At 36.2% G+C, this 26,824-nt stretch overlaps 1 protein-coding gene across 6 annotated transcripts in view; it reads left to right on the plus strand.

The window, feature by feature from the left end:
• Positions 1–26,824, plus strand: part of LOC100481813 (putative RNA-binding protein Luc7-like 2) — a 57,246-nt gene that overhangs the window by 15,507 nt on the left and 14,915 nt on the right. For all 6 annotated transcript variants that reach the window (XM_034637868.1, XM_034637866.1, XM_034637883.1 and 3 more), the window contains 3 exons: positions 16,525–16,623; positions 19,467–19,577; positions 24,022–24,165. In XM_034637868.1, the coding sequence (XP_034493759.1) occupies positions 16,525–16,623; positions 19,467–19,577; positions 24,022–24,165 (354 nt within the window). The remainder of the gene's footprint in view (positions 1–16,524; positions 16,624–19,466; positions 19,578–24,021; positions 24,166–26,824) is intronic.

The following is a 26,824-nucleotide window of genomic DNA, read 5'->3' on the forward strand; positions in this document are numbered from 1 at the left end:
AGTTTCCCTTCACAGGCTACATGTGATGGTAGAGGAGGACTAGTAGGAGCTAAACATTTAGCTGGCTTTATTTCTCATTTGCCAGAAATGACTGAAATGAAAAGATTTCTGACTTCCATTTTCAGACATGATGAGTTCCTGTAGTTAAAGTAGTTTAAGTGAGTAGTTTCTTCTGGATAGGGAAAGTTAAATACGTCTAACAGATATCAAGGCATATACAATAGGAAACACTTCTGTCTTTTTCCAATAGGAAAGACTGTTGAAACTGTATTATATTAAAAGGGGGGGGAGAAGCCTACATTAAAAAATATATGTGATACCTCAGTTTTTTTTTTAAGTGTAATAATATAATCCAGATTCTGAGCACTTGAATTAGAACTATGACAGATAATTAACCCTCATTTCTACTTTTTAGAATGTACATAATTTTCTACTGTGCTTATAAAACATTTGAAATCTGTAAAATACAGAATTATCTGTAGTATACTTTGATTCTCCACATTTACTATTGTATTAAATTCAACAGTTATTTAATGGCTAATTATCACTTCAAATAATTTTTGAGAACAGGGTTAATTAGCAGAGTGACAAAGTTTTTTTTATTTTTTAAAACTATAAAATCAGCCATAGCAAGACATGGACATAGTGTTATATTCTTCAGATATACCATTAATAATAAAAATCTGACATTGCAGTTGTGCTTTATGTTTTATAATGTACATATGCAGTTATGCTCATTTATTTCTGTTTTTAAAGATTTTATTTATGAGAGAGAGAGTGCGAGCGGGGGGAGAGGAGCAGAGAGGAAGAGAAAGGGACAAGCAGACTCTGCACTGACCGCAGAGCCCAGTGTTGTGCTCGATCCCAGAACCCTGAAATCATGACCTGAGCCAAAACCAAGAGTCAGATGTTTAGAGGCACATGGGTGGTTCGGTTAAGTGTCTTGACTCTTGATTTTTGCTCTGGTCATGATCTCAGGGTCTTGGGATTAAGCCCTTAATCAGGCTTGGTGCTCAGTGCAGAGTCTGCTTGGGATTCTCTCTCTGCCTCTACCCCCCCCATGCTTGTTTGCTTGATTGTGCATGCACGCGTGTGTGTGCGCGCGCGCGTGTGCTCTCTGTAAAACATAAAATCTTAAAACTGTTTTATGATCCACAGTTAGCCTTAATGGTAGTAGGTGAGTATTCAAAGTCACATAGTTCTGTTGATTTAAAGTAAAATTGGGGGGCGCCTGGGTAGCACGGGGCGCCTGGGTAGCACAGCGGTTAAGCGTCTGCCTTCAGCTCAGGGCGTGATCCCGGCGTTATGGGATCGAGCCCCACGTCAGGCTCCTATGCTATGAGCCTGCTTCTTCCTCTCCCACTCCCCCTGCTTGTGTTCCCTCTCTCGCTGGCTGTCTCTATCTCTGTCGAATAAATAAATAAAATCTTAAAAAAAAAAAAAATAAAGTAAAATTGGGACCAAACACAAGTTTTATTTAGCATGTTTTCTACTCTGTAGGGAATACTTAGTTTTTTATTGTTAAATAAAAAAGGATGAGTGGTTGGCCTTGGACTTTCCATCTTGTAAATTTCTTGCCTGGTGGATTTATAAGATGCACATTTTCTCAAAGTCTAACATTCCTGAAATACACATTTTAAAATGATGCTAGAAAAATTTTACCTTAATTGGTAACATTTTCTTATGGTACAGAATTGAATGGTGTGGCTTAAAATTGACAGTGCTGGGATTATATTAAAAACAGTTAACAAAAAACCTTCTATAGGCACTTGCCAGGGAAACTCTGGATGAAAATATCTCCTTTTTGTCAGTGTAATAGACCTGAGATTGCCTTATGTAAGGATGATATTTAGTAGTTGTCTCTGTGAGAATTTAAGCAGAGCTTGTACAGATGGCTATGGGACTTTGTGAGACTCCAGGGTTATCACAGAGTGGTCTCCTTGATAACTCAAAACCATCCATGGTGTGACTTTCTCATGACTCTTATTAGGGAAAAGAGCTATTTATAACAGTTCATCCTGTGTACAAATGGTTTATATTTACAGAGTTATGACTTATTTAGCAACAATCTCTAGAACAACTTTTTTGGCACAGTCTAACAGTTCATGCCTCTTTACGTTGAAATGCCTGTTTCTCTTTTTCTTTCTTTTTTTAACATTAGAAGAACTGAATTGTAGCTTGATTTTAGAATGCTTTTTCTTTGTTGTATAACTAAAGTTTACCCTTTTCCTCAGATCTATCACTTCTAGCAGAATATGATTCACCAATACCCTAGATTATTTATTTAGCAGAAGAATACACAGAAATGTATTTTCTGGCATTTTGGGAGATGGAGAGTGTGATTTCTAAAAATGTACTCAAGACTGACTATTAGTATGAAATATTTTTGGAATTCAGTTTGGTGAAAAATGCTCCATAATATTTTACCTTTCATTAGTCTGATACTCTGATATAACTAATTCATAAGCTAATAAGTCAGTCACAGGAGGCCAAATGTAGAATAGAGAGTCAAAATAATTGTGTGTATATATATATTTTTGGGTTACGATTTTTATAAGAAGCATGATTTTCTTCTAACTGAGGAAGCTGCTTTATTTGAAAGGCTTATGTTATTCTAGTCACTGAGAACATTGTCTTGTTTTAGTCTCATTCTTTTCCTCCTTTTGGCACACTTAATTTCTTCCTGTTCTAGTCACTGTGCAAACGGTAGGCAGCATCCCCTTTCAGATTAGGCAAAAGCAAAGTTGTTCTTTTTCCCGTGAACACATTATTTCTGGTATATATCTTCCCTGAAGAAAGGTAAGTACATCAAGGTGCTTAAAAAAGTCTTTCCATCTATTTTCTTGTGATCTGGGGAAAAGATGTGTAGTAGTAATAATTTAGAGGCATTATATCTAAAGCAAAGATGGTAACAGAAGCTTGAAATTAAGATCTGCAGAGATGAAAATGTATACTTTCATGATGTGCCTGTCCTAAAATCAGAAATGGCCACTACTAATTTTATTACAGCCTTCATCATAGTACAATTTTAGGGTTGACAGACTATCATGTAGTGTAAGGTCATCATTTCGTAGGTGAGAAAAATTAAGGCTCAGAGAAATTGTGTTTGCAGTTGTCTCACAGAATTACAGTATATTATACAACACAGGCATCTTAGAGTTATTTAAATCTAAATACTTTAAAAATGTTTTTGTGGGTTTTGTTAGTTTTTAGATAGCACATTTACTTAGGGCAGTGACTTTCAGATGTTTCTGAAGGATCCTTGGAGGCATTTCATTCACTAAGTTCATGGGGACTAGCCAGTCTTTCCTATTTCAACTGGACTTTTACACATTTCAAGTATAGGGATTTTCCATGAAATTTTGTTTAAAAAAGATTTTACTGCCCAGAAGTAGAATTTAAAGTTTAAAATTGAGAAATACTTTGAGACAAGGATAAAGTAAAATTTTTTTCTGCCTTTTTGAAGTGACCAAGTAGGAACATTGTCAAAAATTCTGACTGAGTTGATTTTATGGTGCCCCAGTAGGTTCTGGTTTTTATCTGAAGTGCAGTTTTTACTAATTGAAAGTCCTTTATTATACTTCTCTAAACTATTCTATTTAAGGGCTGGTCTAAAATCAGTTACTTGGATACATACAAGCCTGAACTTTAAAACTTATTAAAGTCTCTTTGATAGTATATATGCAAAAGATTCATGAAAGTATGGAGAAGCAGAATAAGTGATAAGAAAGAAAGAAACCACAGAATTTTCTCAACCAGCCACTAGAATGTAAGTTTCATAATAAGGGCAGGGATGTTTTGTGCAGTGCCATGTCCTCAGCATCTAAAACAGTGTCCCTCCATTTTGTTGAATGAGTAATCAATCCACCCAAAGTAAGACACTAAATAAGTCTGTTACAAAACTAACTTGAGTTTGAAAAATTAACGATTTTTAGTTAATTTAATTCCCTTATAACACGTAGGGAGCTGGAGAGTATCTTCGGTTTGTTGAGTCGCTTATCTAAATAATGATAGCAGTAGTTCCACATGCAGATGTGAAAAAATTAGTCTTTAGATACTTTAAACTCAAAATTTCTTTCCCAGATGGTTTGTTTGGGCCTATTTTAGTATTTTTTTAACAATTGTTCTTAGCATTAGCCCGGATAACTAGCTTAATTTTTCTTCCTTTTTAATTTACATGACAAATTTCTAGAGCTGCCCAATTTGTAAAAATGCCAGTTTTTGCAACCTAAGTCTTACTAGTTAGGCTTTTTTTTTTTATTAAGATTTTAAGATTTTATTATTCGTCAGAGAGAGGGTGTACGCACAAGCAGGGGAGTGGCATGCAGAGGGAGAAGCAGGCTCACCTGCTGAGCAGGGAGTCCAGTGTGGGACTCGATCCCAGGACCCTGTGATCATGACCTGGGCTGAAGGCAGGTGGCAGATGCTTAACCAACTGAGCCACCCAGGCTTCCCTGAAGTGATTTTCTTTTTTTTTTTAAGGTGACCCAGAGACCATGTATTCTAGCATCTTGTTCTAGTTTAGTCTGTCTTTAGTTAAGGTTGCTCAGCAAATTTATCCATTACTTGGATTAATGATTAAATACAAATACACAGTTGACCCCTGAACAATACAGAGCTAGGGGTGCCAAGCCCTGTGCAGGTATAAATCCCTGTTACAACTTTTGACTCCCCAAAGGCTTAACTGCTAATAGCCTGTTGTTGACTGGAAACCTTACTGATGACATAAACAGTCAATTGACAATATTTTGTTTAGTGTGTGTGTGTGTGTGTGTATTTACATACTGTATTCTTAAAGTTAAGCTAGAGAAAATGCTATTAGTAAAATAAAGTACGTTTACAGTACTGTACTATGAAAAATGCGCATATAAGTGGACCTGCGTGGTTGAACCATATAAGTGGTTCAAATCCAGGTTGTTCAAGGGTTGACTGTAAATGCATGTAGTTAAGATGAACTGCCGTGTTGATATTCAGTCTTTATAAGTTAAATTACAGATTAATTTTAACTTTTATTCTATAATGAATTAGTCTGAGGGAAGAATTTCTAACTTCTGTAATAGAAAATTTTAACTATAAATAGAAGTAGAATTGTATAATGAACTTCATGTATCCATATACCAGCGTCAGTAAATCTTTACCACATAGCTACTTATTTTAATCACTTAATGTCCTTTTGTTTGTTATTTTGAAGCAAATTTTAAATCTTGGCCCTATCTGATAGGATGAGTCTTGAAACAATATAAAATAGTAAAGACCAGTTACTCCGAGGCAAAGTAGAATGAGATCTGGAAGTCACTGTTAAAGCAGATTGTTTTTCATAGTTTGGTACTTAGTTAACATATTTCTGTGTCATACTTGTTTTTCCGTACAGTGATTAAATAAATAATAAATAATTATTACCTGAGAACCTCAGATCATCCTCTGAGTGTTCCCTGAACTTGTCAGATCTGTTTTAGAGATGTGTACAGTTTTATAAACCGTGTTTTAACAAGTCTGAAGAAACTAGTGTGTCTCTGAGGTGACTGTTAGTGTAAAAGAGAGGATGGAGTTATAAATGCATCATTTGGAGGGTGTAGACAACACAGAATAGAGCAAACACATAATGATAAGTGAAAACTGAAACAAATATTTTTGTTGTGCTAGATTAACCACAAACATCAAGCAAAGTCACACATTATCTATCACTGGAAATATTTTTTAAACTGATGAATTTTACCTTGATGTACAGGTGGCAAGACAGATGATTCACTGAAATCCTTTTTAGTTTGATGATTCTCACTCATTAAGGGAATGTAAAACGATTTGGTATTTTATTTAGATCCATATATAGTAAAACATTGTGAATGTATATTGTCCCATAGACATTACTGGTCTATAGGATCAAAAAATATAGGCATATATATTAATGTATTTGGATAATGTAATGTGTAAAATTTCCACATTTCGGTACTTTTTTCCCTTTTATGGTATTTATTATAGTGTTTGGAGTAATGAAATTTAAATAACATTGAAATTAAGAAGAGGAAGAAATAGAAAAAGGTGAGGAAGGTAGTCTGAATGGAGAAAGTAAAGAGAAATCACAGTAAAAGTTAACAGGAAATTTCTCTTCAAAAAGTGATTTATTTTTTCATCTCTGGGAGTGGTACTGATTGCTGAGATCAGCATTCATTCACTTAACCAGTACTTACTGATACAGAAGTGAACGTGGGTTTCTCCTTTAAGTGGTGGGAACTAGCATTCTGATGTGGGAGACGCACAACTAACTGAAAAGAAATAATGTGATTTCGGGTAGTGATTTAAGTTTCTAGGACAAAAAAAGCATGGTTAGGTAACTTAAGACTGTCTCAGACAATGGTCCAGGGGCTATTCAGGGTGGTTAAAGAAAACTGTTTTGATAAAGTGACATTTGAAGAGATCTAAATGTTAAGAAACTTAAGCCAATCATTTCTGAGCAGGAATGAACTTAGCACATGTTGCTTCCTCACAAAACTTTGGGTGTTTTCCTGTTGTACAAATGGCCAAAAATCTAAAATCCTTAGCCCAGTCTACCTCTTCCTTGAATGAATAAATTGGTTTAGTCCTCTCTTTTTACCAGACTGATGTATTCGTTGTTGTCTCATCATTTTCCTTCCCTAGCATGATTCTCATTTTAGCTTACCTCTTTTTTTCTTGCTGGAATAACTTTTCTCCTTTACATATTTAAATCCCGCCTGGCTTGCTACATGTGATTGCCTGAGCTTATAGCCTTTTAGCCTCTGAACCCCAGTGTAGTGCCTGCTGTCCATGCTACTGAATAGGCATTTGTCAGTTTTTCTTGTTTATATACGTGTTCTCTCTTTCTTCTTAATTAGCATCGTCTTTCTAGCTCAAGGACTTTTTTTTTTTTTTTTTTTTTTTTTTTTTTTTTTTGAGGGCCCAAAATGGNTTTTAATTTTATTTGAGAGTGCACAATGGAGAGAGCACAGGCTCGGTAGAGAGAGAGAGAGAAGCAGACTCCCCACTGGGCAGGGAGCCTGATGCTGTGCTCGATCCCAGGACCCTGAGATCATGACATGAGCTGAAGGCAGACGCTTAACCGACTGAGCCACCCAGGCACCCCAAGGACTTTTGTTTTAATGTTGTCTAGATATCTTTGCGTATCTTGGTTTGGGATGGATAAGAAACTATTTCATGCTATGTTCTTCAAAAACAGTATTAAAAGCTAGAAGAAGAGCTTTATTTTTCTTTACCCACTCAAGGAAAAATGGATTTGGAAATGGTACAAGTGGGAACGAGCAGTTAATAACAGGAACTAATTTCTGCATGCACAGTGTGCCCCTTTCCTCTTCACCTGTCATTCATGTTGGGCTTGTTTATTTAAATGCCAGGATTGGAATTAGGAAAGAAATACCGAAATTTTTATTTTAAACAATATGGCATAACTTGAATGCATACTCAGGTTTTATTATTTCAAGGCTTTTTCCATATTATACTGGGCTCTCTCTTGTTATTGAGCTGGGGCTTGAATCAAATGTTGAACGTGGATGAAAGATTTTACAAATATGAGGAAGGAAGAAAGTTGAAAATACAAGAAGTGAGAAAGTATAGGTGACTTGTGTTATAGAAAATAACATTGGCACTGGAGGGCATTTTTCACTTTCTTTTCTGTGTGTGTTGTGCACGTGCATGTTTTAACAAATGTGGTCAGCTGGGGCTTTGTATTTCCCATCCTGTATCCTGTTAATCATGCCATTGTTTCACTTTTTCTCCAGCTGGTGTGTATTCTTCTTAGTACTTTACCAATATCACTATCTATTTTTTGATTCCTTGCTATTTTTTTTTTTAAGATTTTATTTATTTGACAGAGACCGCGAGAGAGGGAACACAAGCAGGGGGAGTGTGAGAGGGAGAAGCAGGCTTCCTGCCGAGCAGGGAGCCTGATGAGGGGCTCGATCCCAGAACCCTGGGATCATGACCTGAGCTGAAGGCAGACGCTTAACTGCTTAGCCACCCAGGTGCCCCAATTCCTTGCTATTTTTGTACTACATCTAAATTATTGTTATATTTATATATTAAATATATTTATATATTAAAATAGGATAAGGAAACAATTAAAAGACACATGGGAAGAATTATTTATTCATTTTTTAAAAAGATTTTATTTTATTTTATTTTATTTTTTTTTAAAGATTTTATTTATTTATTTGACAGAGATAGAGACAGCCAGCGAGAGAGGGAACACAAGCAGGGGGAGTGGGAGAGGAAGAAGCAGGCTCATAGCAGAGGAGCCTGATGTGGGGCTCGATCCCATAACGCCGGGATCACGCCCTGAGCCGAAGGCAGACGCTTAACCGCTGTGCCACCCAGGCGCCCCTAAAAAGATTTTATTTGACAGAAAGCCAGCCAGCGAAAGAGGGAACACAAGCAGGGGGAGTGGGAGAGGAAGAAGCAGGCTCCCAGCGGAGGAGCCTGATTCGGGGCTCGATCCCAGGACTCAGATCATGTCCTGAGCCAAAGGCAGACGCTTAACAACTGAGCCACGCGGGCGCCCCGAATTATTATTTTAAACAAACTAAGCCGTGTAAATAAATAAATAAAAGACTTAAAGCCAGGTTAGATAACAGTGAAACTATTGCCGTAATGTAAAGGTGGTTTTTAGAAAGTTAAAATTACCAAACAGTGCGGTTTGTTTTTAAATCGTAAGTATAATAGGAATTTATACTGTTACTCTTAAGCATTCTTCCTCATCTTCTTCCTCATTAAAATTTCCTGTGGTAATACGCTATGATCTTGCAGGTGACACTGTTCTTTAGAAATACTTTTCAGGGGCGCCTGGGTGGCACAGCGGTTAAGCGTCTGCCTTCGGCTCAGGGTGTGATCCCGGCGTTATGGGATCAAGCCCCACATCAGGCTCTTCTGCTATGAGCCTGCTTCTTCCTCTCCCACTCCCCCTGCTTGTGTTCCCTCTCTCGCTGGCTGTCTCTATCTCTGTTGAATAAATAAATAAAATCTTTAAAAAAAAAATACTTTTCAAGGGGCGCCTGGGTGGCTCAGTTGGGTTAAGCGTCTGCCTTCTGCTTGGGTCATGATCTCAGGGTCCTGGGATCCAGGCGCACATTGGGCTCCCTGCTCAGCGGGAAGCATGCTTCTCCCTCTGCCTCCCTCTCTGCCTACTTGTGATCTCTCTCTCTTTCTCTTTGTCAAATAAATAAATAAATACTTTTCAGGATTTCCATTGTTAATAAATTGACTTAGGGATGTCAGATTTGGGGTTCCTATATAATTTGTTAAAGAGGGTCTCCTAGAAGAATACTTGGGCTGTAACTCTAAGGAGGAATATGTAAAACTGCTTGGAAAACTGAATTGGATAAAGCAAGCGTTTAGTGAATGTAGTATTATATCTGTACCTTACTGGACACTGCTACTTAGATTTCCTGTTGTTACATCACCTTCAACATGTCCATAACAAAATGTTTCCTTCACAGACCAACTCTTCCGTTTGATTTAGTCATTTCTCTTGGTGGCGTCATTGTTTGCTCATGCTTGAAATACTCCTGACCTTTTCCTCTCCACACTTGGTTTTCAGTTAGTTAATTGGCTAGTTCATAGTTCCATTTAATTAGTTGATTGAGAGTCATTGTGTTATCAAAAGAATATCAAACTATATTAAAGACTGGATTTAAATTTTTACTCTGCTCCTGCCAGCTTATAATCTTAGGCTTGTGATCTTATGACTTCTCTGAGCCTTGATTTCATTGTTGTAGGAAGGTGGTGATGGAATTGATGATTTCAGAGATCCTTCTCATCTTTAAAATGCTTTTATTCTGTTTTACCTCCATCACCTGCTTTCTCTTTTCTTTTCTAATTTGACCCTATGGCTTTATTTCTGGCTTATCCTAATAGCCTATCCTGCCTGCTCTTGACCTCTTTCTTCTTGTCAGTCCATCTAGTAGTGTGGTGTTAATGCTTCTAAAATACAGATTTTATCATGTTCTATTTCTGTCCAAGTAGTCAGGCATTCTTCTTTGCCTGTAGAGAAAATTCTGCATGTTGATTCATATTCAGAGTCTTCAACAATCTAGTCAGAATCTGTAATTTGATGCAGCAGTCCTGAAGTATTTGAGAAAAGAGAAGTTCAGAGAAATTTAAGTGAATTTCTCAGAGTTAAATGGGTAATAAGATGTTAAGGGAGTTCTTCTGAGTTGCCGAGTACCCAGTCTGTCTTATTTTGTTTATTACTTAGACAAAAAGTTTCCAAGTAAAAGTGGAAAAAGCATAAAGCATGAATATTTTCCATTATATATGATCCCCCATCCCAGACATAAAGCCTGTCAACAACTTAATGTACCTTTTTCACTTTGCTTTCTGCGTGTGCTGTGCGTGTGCATGTTTTAACAAATGGCATTATAGCGTTTGATTTTTTTTTTCACTTGTCTTGGAGAAGTTTCCAAATTAGTGGTCTGTATTTTAAGAACATGTCTATATAATATAATATAGCTGTTCCCTGAATTATTTATTTAGTGACTATTATTATGTTAATAGCTTTGGTTTTGGTGCACAATGTGGCAATTAAATCTGTGCATCTGTGTATATTTGCAACTGTTGCTTTAGTTTAATGTCTTTATTTTTTTCATTGAGAATATAAATTCCTTGATAGCAGGAATTATCTTCTTACACTGTTTTATGATTCCCTTTAAGGTCTAGCTCATTAATCTGAGTAAATAGAACAAAGCAAGAATATTTGCAGTTCTTGCAGTGGTGGTTACTATGCCTGGTTTTTGTCACTGATACATTCATTAATATGTTACTGTCATTAGTTTATAACTGGCAGTACACTCAGATGTGTAGGTCACCCTTTGATTTGCTCTACTGTAATATCATGTTTATTTGTTGATTTTGATGTATAATTTCTGCATGCCTCTGTTCTGTTACTTAGATTTGTTTCTCCAAAATTAAAGTGGCTTTATTGATTTTTTTTTCTGATTCTAAGAATAATACAGGTTCATTGGATTTAATTCAGCCAGTATCAAACCAGCCTCACAGCAGTGTCTGTACGTGAACTTACAACAATGGCATTTTAATAAGGTTTTCTTTGCCATCTCTTTTCTCCACTTAGTATCAAGATCATAATTTCTAATGGCTATATAATGTATTATATGACTATTCCATAAATCAGTTAATCAAAACCCTTTTGCTGGGGTCTTAAAATGTTTCTAATTTTTTACATCAAAAAATCTTGTGCATTTACCTTTGTGTACTTATTTCATTGTTTCTTCAAGTTCTTAGAAGTAGAATTCCTTAGTTAAATCATCACATTTATTTAGTAGTCATGGGTTGTGTAAAACCTGGTCTTTTATGTAGGAGGGGAAAAATAAACTATTTTCCTCATGAAGCTTAAAGTCCATTTGAGGACGTAACGTTCATTTTTGAAATTTCAAAGGAACACTTAGAAAAGCACTTAAAAGAATCAACTTTATTAAACAGTAAAGTGTGGTACAAAATTCTGAGAGGTTATCAGAATTAGATATAGTTATTTGGTCAAGACTTCACAAAGGAAATGTATTTAGGATGGAGAAGACAAAAATGCAGAACTGAATTTTTCCAATTAAAAATAAGCATTTTTCCCATTTACAGTCTAAGAATTTAGATGTCTTTTAATTAAAGTGCCAAGAATAAACTTGTGGTAAGAATGTAATTATGAAGTAAATTACTTATTAAATTTAAAAACTCAAAAACTCTCCCTAAGGCTTTCATTACAAATAGAGCCATTGTAAGTTAAAATAAATAACCAAACATTGTATTATATTCAGTTCGAAGTTCATTTATTTTACAAGAGAAGCAGCAGCAAATATCTGTGCACTGAGTGCTCAAAGCACTATTGAAGCATCAGTGACCAAGTCAGGATTGATTCAGCTTTTGAGGATTGGTCCGTAGCTGGTCATGGTGTGGTTCTATCATGGTTCCCTTTGTGGTGGCTTTTTAATCAGATGACGGTGGTCTCAGCATTAACACGGACACACTTACCCTTCACTCACTTTTACTTTGTCAGGTAGTTCTGTTTGTTTTGGCTTGATTGTTCTTTATTTTAAATACTCCTTGTGTGTATGACAGTGCCAGAGTACGTGTTTAGTCATGATGGTATGGCTGGAGGAAAACAGATAATTAGTATCTAGAATTCTGAAAATCTGAATACACCTACCGTCCTGCTAGATCCCTGAAGAATAAGCACTGAGGCTATTTCAGGCCAAAAAAAAAAAAAAAAAAATTACAGCTAGGCCCTTCCTCCTAGGACTTTGGCTCCCGGCCAGTCTACTCTTGTAAGCTAGACTAGACTGGAAAGCTAGCTTCAGAGCTTATGGCCCAGGATAGTGTCAGGTTCAGGTGGTCTACCTCCTGGAGGACAATAGCACACAGGAAATAGAAGAGTAGCATACTTAAGAAGGAAAGAAGTCCCAACAAAATTGGTAATCCATGGAGCGGTAAAGAAGATCTTCTCTTCCAGAACTCAGATCAGTTTTGTACTGGGTTGCATCTTGACCACCCTTGCTTATGAAGCTCAGAGCCCCCTATGCCAGATGCTCTTCTTGTCCTCTTTATCAGTCTGATTCATTCAACAAATATTTATTAAACATTCCTATATACCAGATAAATTACCCAGTAGGTAAAACAGAAAAAAATACTTGTGCTTGTGGTGCTCATATTCTAGTGCTGTAGTGAAAATTTCCCCCTTGCACAAATTTCCCTCCAAGGCATACATCCCCTCCCCCCAACTTCTTCTTAACCAAAACTCCATCCTTGCATCAGTGGTATAATTGTGAATTGTGTCCTTTTTGGTGTTCATTTTGTTGTTGACCCACATAGTTGGGTTTTTTCCTTCGGTTGGTTGTATGATGTAAGTTTCATGATAGAGCAGAGGAAAAGCCTAGAATTCCTGCCAGTATGGGTGGGCAACAGAGATGTTTAGGTTAAACAGTGAGACAGGATTTATATACTCCTTTTAGGTTTTTATTGAGAACAGATTGGAAATCTTGTTAAGCAGAGGATAAAGATAAGGGAGATAACTGGAGGAAAGGCAGTTAGACAACTGCTTTGGGTATCTGCTATGTGTAGAACACTAGCATGGTAAAACAGAAGGGGTGTTAGACTAGAAATCAGTCTAACCAGATTTTCTAGTAAGTGTCTGGAATAATTGTCTTTCTGGGCTTTGATTCCGTTGTCTGTAAATTGGGAATAAAACTAGATCAGTGAGTGGTTCCCAACACTGTACATTAAAAACACTTGGGAGGCTTTTACAGTCCTCTTTTTGGAAGGTAGGGCTTGGACCTATTTTCAAAAGCTTGTATCAATATTATTACCCCAGGTCTAGGTTAAAAACCACTGCATTGGACCAATGGCATTCCCAGCTGTGGCCTCATAGCATTTTAGGAAGTAAGTGTAGCATCCCATAAACAACTGTAGCTATAGAAATACACGTATAAAGGGAGTTGGAGAGATTATTGTTAAGATATCAGTTAAGAAACATACTCATTCTAGAGCACGCAGCTCTTGATTGTGAGGTCATGAGTTCAAATCCCATGTTGGGCATGGAGCCTACTTATACACACACACACACACTTGCTGGTGTAGCAAAGATGGTAACGGTCTTTTGCAATTTTTTCATTACTATCTTATTTTCCTGCATATTTTAGAAACATTACATTTTTTTCTATAGCTTCTTAAAAATGTTGCTTAGTAAGCAGTTTTGAATTTCCACACATCAACAGCACGTTTCAGCTGCTGTTTAATGTCACTGGAAGACTTAGTTAATCCGTAGACGTATGAATGAGAGTAAGCAGTGGGGCCTGGAAAAATCTCAGCATGCTCAGCAACAGTGATACGTGAGAGCCGTCAGTGGGATGAGAACTTATAATACTTGTGAATATTCCTTATTATTTCCCAAAGGATAGTTTTGAAGACATTGTCTATATTTTCCCGTTCATTGTTTTATGTAATTAATAACCGAGGTAGTAGAGTTATACAGAGAAACTTAATTTTTTAGATAATCATAAAATCTCAGAGTTGGAAGGAGGAAGCTACTTAACAGTTGAGTTCTTTCCTCACTATCTAAAAAAATGGTTGTCTAAACCTTAGTATTGGGATCTTTCAGTTATCTGGCAACTCATTAACTCTTGAGGAGGTGTGTTCTATCTTTGGAAAGCTTTTGATCATTAGAAAGTTGGTGGGGTTTTTGTTTTTGAGAGAAAGTTAAAACCTGACTCTCGAGTCCCTTGGGCCCATAATAAAGTCTATTTCTGCTTCATGCTGAAAAGTTCTTTAGTTGATTGAGGACTAGGTTCACATTTCGATTTTTCTTGGCTAATTGCATCTGTCCAGAGGGCTTTCTTTGTATAGCTTGGTTTTGAAACACTTGGTCTAACTCACTCACATCCCTTGAAATGTGTTAGCACACAGAATGTGTCATTGGAAGAGAGGTGTTTGCCAGCCTTCAGCAAGAGATTTCTCACTTTGTTCATACTATGTCCTGTAAGTTAATTTATCTTAGTGATGCCACATTGTAACTTTTGACGGGTATGTATTTTATTTTGTCTTTATTTTCTGCTCATAGCTGTTTGTAAATTTGTCTTCTTAGATATGACTGTAAGATTTCATATTTTAAATTTTATTTGATCTATCAATTCTTTTGAATCTTAGATTTTTTTTTTTAAAGTTTATTTTTAAGTAATCTCTACACATAGCTTGGGTCTTGAACTCATGACCCCGAAATCAAGAGTCACATGCTCTTCCAACTAAGCCAACCAGGTGCCCCGAATCTTTTGAATCTTAATCCAGTGAATTGACTATTTTTTTAGCTTGGAATATTGTACAAAATTGACATTCATATCCTTTGTTGTATCCAGGTTGTTGGCAAAAAAGTTAAGACAGGGTTATATCTAGATACTTACATACAAAGCTGAAGGCCCAGACCTATGTGCCATTGATTGTTCTCGTCTGTCCCTTGCTACTAGAAACATACCTCTGCCTGAATCATACTGGCTTTTTCTTTTTTTTTTTTAAGGTCTGCCTCCTAAATCTTCTGTAAAACCTTAAACATTCTTTTCTTAGCTTTTCCTAAGCTAAGTTTGCTTCCTCACACATTTTAAATTCAGTTTAAATGTAACCTCTTCATAAAGACCTTCTCTGATCACCAAGCAGCATCCCATCGTAATGGGAGCGTTACTGTTTTATTGAACCTCTTAACTGTATTCAGAGACACAATTATGGTTAGTTATTTGTTTCTAATTATCTTCTAAATGTCAGCTCCATGAGGTCAGAAACTGTATGTATCTCTGTCAGTTAGCTCTGTGTCCCTAGCACTTAGCATAGTACTTGGCACAAATGGGTACACAGTTAATTGAAGGAATGACTTTACTACTATAGTGTTTGCATAGTTTACTATACCTTTTCAAATTATTGTATTCCCTTTTTACCAACCTTCCAGCAATTCTGAGACATTCTGTTGACAGGATAGCATACTTTCAGTTGGAAAATCTGTTTTACTTGGGTCATCCATTAATCACATCTGTAAATATCTTCGCATCTAGCCCAATTTTTTCCCTTCAGTATTCCCCCTAAAAGATTTCCTGAAAGATCTTATCATTTGCTCAGATGCATGTAAAAATGGGCAGATTTTTAGGAATTTTTGTCTCAGGAGAAAGTCTGTGGTTTGGTAAATAATGTCTAATTGGAATTCTAAGTACGAGGATCCTAGGTTCAATGGGAGTATATTTAATATCCCTGATATATGCTTGTAAATAGGATTTGATACTTGTTTTTTGTGAAGTTATATCGAGTCTTAATAAATTTCTTTTTACTAGTTCACCTAGAGTCTTGTCTAGAATCCTTATCAAGGTTACTGGTCTTATGTTTGAGGACTCCATCTTTATTTGAAAATCAGAATGTTCTCGGGGCGCCTGGGTGTCTCAGTCGTTAAGCGTCTGCCTTCAGCTCAGGGCATGATCCCAGGTGTCTGGGATCGAGCCCCACGTTGGGCTCCTCCGCTGGGAGCCTGCTGCTTCCTCTCCCACTCCGCCTGCCTGTGTTCCCTCTCTCACTGGCTGTCTCTCTCTCTGTCAAATAAATAAATAAAATCTTTAAAAAAAAAAAAAAAAAGAGAAGAATGTTCTCAAAGAATACTGACTTTAATACAGATATTTTGTTTATGTATTTTTTGGCTTAATTTTAAACTAACATCATCTTTTCTGTGTTAATGGGCTAAGTGAAATTTGTTTTGATACAGAAGCTAGAAGCTTTTTTCAGATTTTTATAGTTTTCCTTGTCCGTTTGTTCTTAAGTACAAAAGTAATCACTGTTCCCATCTATTGGTAGAATTGATGTGGATTTTCTTCTGGCACCAAGTTTTATACTTGTGATATTTTGTAATTTGAAAGTTCATAAATAAGCATCTGTAAGACTTAATTTGTATTTTGAAGAGAACTGTGGTTGTTAATGAATTTTTGAAAAATGTGTTTACTGTTTGAATAATATGTCTTATTTTTCACCCCCTAGAGAATGGATCTTGGAGAATGCCTGAAAGTTCATGACTTGGCTTTAAGAGCAGATTATGAAATTGCATCCAAAGAACAAGATTTTTTCTTTGAACTTGATGTATGTGATTTTGCTTTAATTGGGTTATTTTTTGTAGTAAAACATTTTGAATATGGATTAATATCTATAGGAAAAGGCTCTTAGCAAATTATCTTCTTTGTGTTATGAAAGACAGTACTAAATTGAGTAAGATCATGTATTTTCTTGACAGACAACATTTAAAAAAAAATAAGGTGGGCATTTTATGAAAATTTGTAAAAATCCATGCAATGCATATATGCTTTTGAAAAACTATTCCAGGAAAGTTGTGATGATTAAGGAAACCTCAATTTAATTAAGCACATGTAAACAACAAATTTCTGATGTATTTAAGGCCCTTTAATAATTTACTGAATTTTTACATTCATTTTTATTTTTGTATCTATGAATATGTATATATAGAGAGAGGATGTGAAGTACAGTGTTTTTATGTAAAACTAATAGAAGAAATATTAGAGTAGGAGGTACCATTTAGGTACCTTAAAGGCTCAAGATCTGATTTGTAGTTTATACAAACAGAATTGTTTGTACAAAAATAGGGAAATTTTTTTTTATATTTATATAAAACATGCCAGTTAGCATTTCATAAAAGATATTGATGAGTGTACATCTTATACTTTTTACAGTGAGGTAAAGCAGTCAATAAGCACCCCCATGTACTTCTAAGAATTTCTGCTAATAGAAATCAAAGTCAGGAGTGCCTGGGTGGCTCAGTCAATTAAGCAGCCAACTTGGTTTCAGCTCAGGTCATGATCTCAGGGTTGTGAGATCAAGTCCTGCACCACAATCTGTACTGGGCGTGGAGCCTGCTTAAGATTCTCTCTCCCTCTGGTTCTCTCCCTGCCCCTGTGCATTCTCTCTCTCCGTGAAAAAAACAAAACAACAAAATGAAAGTCGTCTGTGTAAACATAATTTAATATGGGGCTGGAACAGTTGGGAGAGACAGCTTTAATTAGATTTTGATTTAATATATTCTGGGCATAAAATATAGTGGAAATCATCTAGATGTACGGGTATGGATATTTAGGTCATTTTCCATATTTTACCATTTTTCTTCTAGTGGTTTGTGGGCCTTGCAGAATATTTTTATAGTCATCTCATAAGTGCTTTAAAAACATTCTGATGAGTTAATTCAAAAGGGTCTTCCCTATTCTGAGCTGATAAGAGTTCTCTCATGGTTTCTTCTGGTTTTTTTTATGGCATCATTTTAAACACTTAGATCTTTGAACCAAGTTAAATTTATGCTGGTCTAAGGAATTGGGGTATAGGTTTAGCTTTGTTTTTCCAGATACCCACTTAGTTGACCCAACACTACTGATTAGTACATCTTTTTCCTCTCACTCTTTGAGATGCCACTTTTATTTTCCCATAAGGAAATTTTAATAGATATATCTTGTGAATTTAAAGATGAATTTTAAATTAAAAGAGCTAAATAACCTTTTTTTTTTTTTTAAGATTTTTATTTATTTGATAGAGAGTGAACAGGAAAGAGAGAGAGTGCACACACACGAAGGGGGGGAAGGGGCAGAGGGAAGGAGAACCAGACTCCTGCTGAGCAGGGATCCCAACACGGGGCTCTATCCCAGGACTCCAGGACCATGACCTGAGCAGAAGGCAGCCGCTTACTGAGCCACCCAAGTGCCCCTCAATAGCTATTTCTTTGTCATCACAGATAAGAACTATTAAATGAGCCTGTTGGTTTTCGCTTTCAAGAAATTATTAAAATTTGCTATGTGCTGAATAAGTTTCTATTTTTAATTAAACTTTTGTATCTTAAATTAAACTTTTGTATTTTAAATTAACTCTGTTTCTGTACAGGTATGAAAGTCCAAATTGCTTGACTTGGGAATAAATCTTAAGAGTTTATGTTTAAATGAATTACTATTTAATTACAGACATCATAATTTATGCTTGACAAATGTCTTTAATATAATTATTGAACTGGATTTTTATAATGTAGACATTGCTAAAATTCTCACTGGTTTGGTCTTTGAAAAGAAAGCAGGTTTTCCTGATTGTAACATTTTCATTATGGAAAATTTGAGAAGCATGGAAAAACAGATTATTAAAAATTATCCATATATCTGAAAATTATTGCTAAAATTTTATGTATGCTCTTCCCTTTTTTCCTATGCTTTATTTTACACAATTGGCGTTTTATGGCTTATGATACTGTGTAACATGCTTTTTATTTACAAATCATGAACATTTTCTTATTAAGTATTCTATTAAAACCTTTTTTTAATGGCCGAAGATTAAAATTCCTACGTTACCTAGATATTTAGGTTATTTACAACTTTTCACCATAAAAATAACATTGTGAGGAACATCTTTGAATTTTAAGCCTTTTATGTATCTGATCACTTTCTTAAAAGGCATTTCTGGAAGCAAAAATTTATACTAAGGGGACATTTTTAAGTCTTTTTGATACTAGTTACCACCTTGCCTTTTTTAAACACTGCACTGATCTGTGATTTCTTCAGCAGAGTGTGAGAGTGATAGTTTCCTTACAGTTTTACCTTTCCTGGGAATTATTTATGTTTAATCTTGACAGGCAATTTGATAGGTGATGAGTAGTATTTTTGGTTCATAATTGAACCTGCTTTTGTTACTTTTTTACTACCCTATTAGCATTAAAAAATAAATAAAGGGGGCACCTGGGTGGCTCTGTTGGTTAAGTGTCTGACTCTTGATCTCAGCTCAGGTCTTGATCTCAGGGTCATGAGTTCAGACCTTGCATTGGGCTCCACGCTGGGTGTGGAGCCTACTTTAAAAAAATAAGAAAATTATAACTTTTGAGTAAAGATATTCCTGAATAAAGTTGATTTTTTTGGCAGTAATTGTCTTTCAATTTAACTTTGCAGGCTATGGATCATCTTCAGTCATTCATTGCAGATTGTGATCGAAGAACAGAAGTGGCTAAGAAAAGATTAGCAGAAACTCAAGAAGAGATTAGTGCTGAAGTGGCAGCAAAGGTAAGAATTTTCAGTTATTTCATTGGTACTACAAAATACCGTTTCAGCTCACTAATTTTAACTTTTTATTTTGAAATAATCACATCCACAGATTGCAAAGACATATATAGGGAATTCTCTGAACTCTTCTCTAGCTTCCCCTGATGTTCACATTTTATACAACTATAGTACACTGTCAAAGCCAAGAAATTGATACTGGTCCAATCGTGACAGCTTATTCAGATTTTACCAGTTATGTGTACACTTGTGTGTGTATGTGTATATGTAGCTCTGTGCAGTTTTACCACATATGTAAGTAACTTGGGGTAACTAGCACCATAATGAAGTTAATTCTCTGTAACATCACCATGAGACTCCCTCATGTTACCTCTCTATAGCCGTATCTCTTCCCCCTTTCCCGTCTTCTGGTGACCACTAATGCATTCTCCGGCTCTGTAATTATTTTCCTGAATATCACATAAATGGAATCGTGTAACCTTTTCAGATTGTTTCTTTTCACTCACTACAGGTTACTTGATTCAGACAAGTTGCTGTGTGTATCAGTAGTTCATTCCTTTTTGAGTAGTATTCCATGGTATGGATATACCACAGTTTAACCACACATTGAAGGATGTTTGGGTTGTTTGCAGTTACTGGTTAACACGAGTAAAACTGCAGTAAGCATTTCATTTCTCTGGGATAGATGCCTGAGTATGCAGTTTCTGGGTCATGTGGTCATATAGTAAGTCCATTTTTAGTTTTGAGTGCAGGTGTCAAACTTTTTTCTAAAGTGGCTACCAGCAATGTGTTAGTGATTTAGTTTCTTCACATCTGTGCCAGCATTTGATGGTGTCACTAATTTTCATTTTAGCCATTCTTAAAGGTGTGTAGTGATATTTCTTGGTTTCAGTTTGCATTTCCCTAATGCCTAGTGATGCTGAACATTTTTTTCTTGTTTTTATTTGCCATTTATGTACCTCTTTAGTGAAATATCTGTCTTAAACCCATTTTCCAAATGGACTGCTCATTTTTAAAAAAATGTGGAGTTTTTAGTGTTCTTTAGATGTTCTGTTTTACCCCCCACTTAAAAAAAAATACTTTGTGGTGCGGGTACCTGGGTGGACCAAGTCAGTTAAGCATCCAACTCTTTTTTTTTTTTTTTAAAGATTTTGTTTATTTATTTGACAGAGATAGAGACAGCCAGCAAGAGAGGGAACACAAGCAGGGGGAGTGGGAGAGGAAGAAGCAGGCTTATAGTGGAGGAGCCCGATGTGGGGCTCGATCCCATAACGCCGGGATCACGCCCTGAGCCGAAGGCAGACGCTTAACCGCTGTGCCACCCAGGCGCCCCAAGCATCCAACTCTTGATCTCTCAGCTCGGGTCTTGATCTCAGGGTTGTGAGTTCAAGCCTTTGGGTGTGAAGCCTACTTAAAAAAAAATATCTATATATATATATCTATATATATATATATAGATATTTTTTTTTTTTTAGTATGAACATACATGCAAGAAGTGGAAAGAGATTGCCTGGCTGGCTCAGCTGGTAGAGCATGCAACTCTTGATCTCTGGGTTGTGAGTTTGAGCCCCACATTGGGTGTGGAAATTCTTAAATAAATAAACAAACTTTAAAAATACAAATAAAAACTAGAAAAGTACAGTCCAATGGATTCGTAATCAGTTTTTTGCTCGTTTCATTTTTTTTATTTATTAATTTAAAGATTTTATTTATTTGAGAGAGAGAGGGTGAGAGAGAGAGAGAAATGGAGCAGGGGAAGGGGCAGAGGGGGAGGGAGAAGCAGACTACTCACTGAGCAAGGAGCCCAGCATGAGGCTCAATCCCAGGACTCTGAGATCATGACCTGAGCCGAAGGCAGACTCTTAACCGACTGAGCCACCCAGATGGCCCTGTTTCATTATTTTAAAAGCAAATTCCAGATGTCACATTGTTTCACCTCTAAAACATAAAACATCATTTCACATCCATAAAGTTAACAATTTTTAAATATTATCTAATATCCTGAATGTGTTCATTTTTCCTGTATAGAGTTGGTTCTAATCAGAATGTTAAAAAAGTCCCTATATTGTATTTTGTTGATTTGATGACTTACTACTTTGAAACATTCAATATAGTTTGTACATTTTATGAAAATGCGGAATGGAGACAAAGAATTTACCTAGGTAGAGTTTGGATGACAGCATTAAATAAGTTCTCAGAGATGGATGTACAGAGGGAAATGGATTCCCTTGTTTGAGGAAAGGTTTTTTTCGTTTGTTTTAAGTAATCTCTACACACAGTGTGTGGCTCGAACTCAAAACCCAATGACCAAGAGTTGCATGCTCTGCTGACTTAGCCAGCTCAGGTGCCCTGAGGAAACGGTTATTTTTAATCAGCTTTTTCTGAAAGGTTCTCTGAAGATGGGATCCTAAAGTGCAGGAATCTAATGTTATGGTTGAAAAAGATCCACAAGTGCTATCTTGGTTTATATAGTATTGTATTGGTTATCTCTCACTACAAAAATGCTGTTTAACAAATTACCTAAAACTCAGTGACTTAAAATAGTAAGTATTTTAGCCCATGAGTCTTCAGTCAATGATTTAGGCTGAACTTGACTGGGAAGTTATTCCTGTCTCAGCTGGGTTCAATCACACGTCTTCTGGTCAGTCAGAGGCTGTTGAACCCAGAAGACTAGCCTCGCCATGTTCTTAGGGTAGTGGAACACGTACAAAAAATGTCATACAGGTGCTTCTCAGGCCTTTCCTTCTGTCATGTTTGCTACTGTCCTGTTAACTAAAGCCAGTTGCATGGCCAAATTCAGAATCAGAATATGATGGTACTAATTATATAGCAAAGAGATGGATACAGGGAAAGGTGAAGAGTTTAGGGCATAATACAGTCATTCTGTGACAGGGAAAAAAAATACCACTTTGTTAAAGAGGTAAGAAAATGATAGTAGAATTGAAAATGTCTTTATGGGACGAATATTTTGGATTGAAGGACATTTGAGAAGTAAAGATTATTGGCACCCTAGTTTGTTGGGACTGGGTGTCCGTATCAAATTAAAATCATCTTTGCTAATGTAATTGGCCACACAGCCTGAATACTTACTTTGTGGCCAATAGAAAGACTGTATAGGTATCATATGCCATTAAAACAATAGGAATGAACTATATTCTCAGGATGATGATGAAGAGAAGGGGGAGGACACAGATCCCAAGGCAAGAATTAATCCCAGGGGAAAGACATGAACTAAGGCTAAGGGAGACAGAGTGTTACGGTAGTATACTGAAAATCAGTAATGTGCTCTGCAGTATATGTGCAAGGCATATTTTCTCATTTCTTAAAACTTTATGAGATAGGTATTATTCCCACTTCTCTGATGAGGAAGCAGATTCAAGTTAAGTAATGTGGTCAAAACTACATAGCTGGTAATCGGTTTAGCAATAAGCCAGACCTCTTGGACTCTAAAGTCGTATATTAATTTTAAAGAGCATCTGCCAGTTCATTCCTGTAACTCCTCTTTGAGCCTATGCTGTTTGTTGGGCATTGGAAACACAAAGATAGGAAATATAAATAGCTATCTTTAAGGTGGTGTGATATGTATATGAAAGTATATACATAAGTGTATATATGTACAAAGGTATATATATAAAAGTATGATATGTACATAAAGAGTGTTTTGAAAGATAAAAAGATGGCACAAAGGAGGGTTTGGCCCTCTCAGCTTATGTTTAAGTTGGGGTTGAGATGTGGTTATTGATTGATCAAGAATGTTTCACAGAATAGTTGAATCTTGTTGAATGAATAGACATACAGGAGTTCAGACAAGGGGGAGGTAAGGGATGATGTCTGAGAAAGAGGGATAACATCCCTCTTCAAAGTCACAGAGGCAGAAAACAAGAGTAAATTTGGGAAAATAGATATAACTATAGATTGTGTTGTGAAGTGGGTAACAGCAAGAGATGGTTTGAAAAGGTACATTGGGGCAGATTGTGGAAGAAACGGTATTTTATATTTGGAATACACTGCCAAAGCAGAGGTTGTAAAGTAATAGTTAAATTGAGATCAGTTGTATTTCTGACATCACTGCAGTGAGGGCAGATAGGCTCAAAACATCCTCATATCCCAGCAGTTCATTTATGATATGCTCAGAAAACATTATTTATACTCACATTGCCTTAGGTAAGTCTTCTCTGAGCATTTATGAAATATTTTGAACTCTGCTAACTTTATTTATTTATAAAAGATTTTATTTATTTATTTGACAGCAAGAGAGGGAACACAAGCAGGGGGAGTGGGAGAGGGAGAAGCAGGCTTCCCACTGAGCAGAGAGCCCAATGTGGGACTTGATCCCAGGACCCCAGGATCGTGACGTGAGTCGAAGGCAGTCACTTAATGACTCAGCTACCCAAGGTACCCCTTATTCTGCTTTTTATTCATGATCTTCTTTTCTGTTTCTTTCTAGGCAGAACGTGTTCACGAGTTAAATGAAGAAATTGGTAAGTTGTTGGCCAAGGTGGAACAACTAGGAGCTGAAGGAAATGTGGAAGAATCCCAGAAAGTAATGGATGAAGTAGAGAAAGCACGGGCAAAGAAAAGAGAAGCAGAGGTAATACAATTTTCATGGTAATATGTACAGCCTTCCTGTCAAAACTTATTTGATTGAAAAGTATTGGAAAGTTACTGCTAGTACAGGCAGTTTAAACCAGTTAAAAAATTTAGTCCATACCATAGTAATGGATTATGTATCAGAGTTGTGGGGTTTTTTGTTTTTACTTTAGAGGCTTTGATCTGTTGAAATTTATATCTAGAAAATGAAATTAACTAAACTAGCTAGTCATACACAGCAGTCACATACAGAATTGCATAAATGCGGTTCTTATGATACCCTCCCTCCCTTGACTTTACCGCCATGCAACCATAGCATCTCCATTCTCTTCCTATCAGAACAATCTGCTGGTACTTTTGGAGCCTCCTCACATTCTTTCTCCATAGCACAGGTCAAAATCTAATATCCTGCAGACAAAGTTCTATTTTCTTTGGCCTACCTCATGTTTTTTAGAAAATCGGATATCTTCAGATGGGATTGTATTCTCCCATTTTGCCATAGTCTCCATTGCTCTCCATTGCTCTTGACTGTATCACACCCCAGTTTAATTTGTTCTTACTCTGCCCTCTTAAAATGGAAGCCTAGATAATTGATCTTAGCCCATTTGATGCTACAGATTTTCTTCTAGGCAGTATTGTAGCTGCATCCCACAGAATTTCATGTGTTGTTTTTATTTTCATTCAGGTATTTGCTAATATTGCTTGTGATTTCTTCTTTGACCTATCGGTTATTTAGGAGTGTGTTTTTATATATTTGGTATTTTTTCCAAATATTTTTCTGGTTTTAATTTAGTTCTGTTGCAGTGAGAGAACATTTGTGTGATTCCAGGTCTCTTAGATATATCAGTACTTGTTTTGTACTCTGCATGTGGTCTTGGTGAATGTTCCAATTGCATTTGAAAAGAATGATACTCTGCCTTATTGAATGGATTGTTCATAAATGTTAATTGAGTCAAGATAGTTGATTGATTATTCAAGTCCTCCATATCCTATTGATTTTCTGTTCTGTTTACTGAGAGGAGTATTAAAGTTTCCATCTCTAATTGTGGTTTTGTTTGCTTACGCTTTCCATTTTGTTGGTTTTTGCTTCATGTATTTTGAAGCTCTGTTATTAGGTTAATACACATTTATGTTTGCTGTGTCTTTTTAAATAATTAAACCCTTTATTATTTTGAACTGTCCTATAATATCTTTTGCTTTGAAATCTCCTTTGATATTAATAAAGTCTCTAGCTTTCTTTTTAAGTTGTATACTATGAACTCTAGAGAAACCACTAGAGGGGGATAAAAAGGTATAACTAGAAATAAAATGGAATCCTAAATAATAATCTAAAAGAAGACAGGAGAAAAGGAACATACAACAGATTGGACATACAGAAACTAAATAGCACAATGGTAGACTTAAACCCAGTGTTCTAGTAAGTACGTTAAATATAAATGGTCTAAACATTCAAATTAAAAGGCAGCGATTGTGAGACTGGATTTTATTTTATTTTTTTTAAGCAAGACTTAGGGCGCGTGGGTGACTCAATCTGTTAAGCGCCTTTTGCTCAGGTCTTAAAAAAATAAAAACAAGACTTAACTATATGCTAGCTACAAGAAATCTACTTTAAATATAAAGACAGATTAAAAGTAATAGGATGGAAAAAGGTATACCATGTAGCCATTCTTGTTAATTTGAAAAGTCTTAATACTTAGGATTTCTTTAAATGTAATTAATATCATTCCAGAAAGTAAACACTATGGATTTTTTTTTCTTTTTTGAGATTTGAGAGAGAGAGATCAAACATGAGTAGGGGGGAGAAAGAGAGGGAGAAGCAGGCTCCCTGCCAAGTAGGGGATCCTGGGATCATGACCTGAGCTGAAGGCAGATGCCTAACAGACTGAGCCACCCAGGTGCCCCTAAACACGAATTTTTAAATGCAGAGTATTTTACAGCTCATTTCCCCAAAAGACTCAAGTAGTGAACCTTAGTAAGCGTTATTACTTGCATATTTTGCAGTTTTCATGAAATTTCATATATATGCTTTTGAATATTTTCTGGTAGCACACAGTGTCTTAACATCTTTAGTCTGTTAATATTTTATTATCAGTTGATTTTTACTAAGGACAGTACATTAAAAAATTCGCTTGCTCATTACAGATTATGTTCAGATGCACATAATAGAAAACCTAACTTACAATGGCTTAACTAATAAAGGGTTTGTTTTTCTCATTTATTAAATAATTGTGATTAGGGAGTCTGGGGCTGGTACAGCAGCTCTGTGATTCCATCAAGTACACAGGCTATTTCTGGCTTTATATTCAGCCATCCTTATTGCATGGATTCATCTTTATGCTTATCAATTTGTGTTGGCAGTATGGCCACCATGCCTAAAGCTTTTCCTCTGCGCCTAACTAGAAAGAGGAAAAAAAGTAACAAAGGACAAAAATTGACTTGTCTCATAGTGTCATACATTGGTTTTTCTTTTCTTTTAAGATTTTATTTATTTATTTAAGAGAGGGCTCACAAGAGAGCATGAGCTGGGCCGGGGTGGGGTGGGGTGCGGTGGGCAGAGGTAGTATGAGAAACAGAAGCAGATTCCCTGTTGAACAGGGAGCCAATGAGGCCGATCCCAGGACACCAGGTTCATGACCTGAGCCAAAGGCAAATGCTTAACC

This window comes from Ailuropoda melanoleuca, chromosome 1, assembly GCF_002007445.2.
Source record: "Ailuropoda melanoleuca isolate Jingjing chromosome 1, ASM200744v2, whole genome shotgun sequence".
In the NCBI taxonomy this organism is placed as follows: domain Eukaryota; kingdom Metazoa; phylum Chordata; class Mammalia; order Carnivora; family Ursidae; genus Ailuropoda; species Ailuropoda melanoleuca.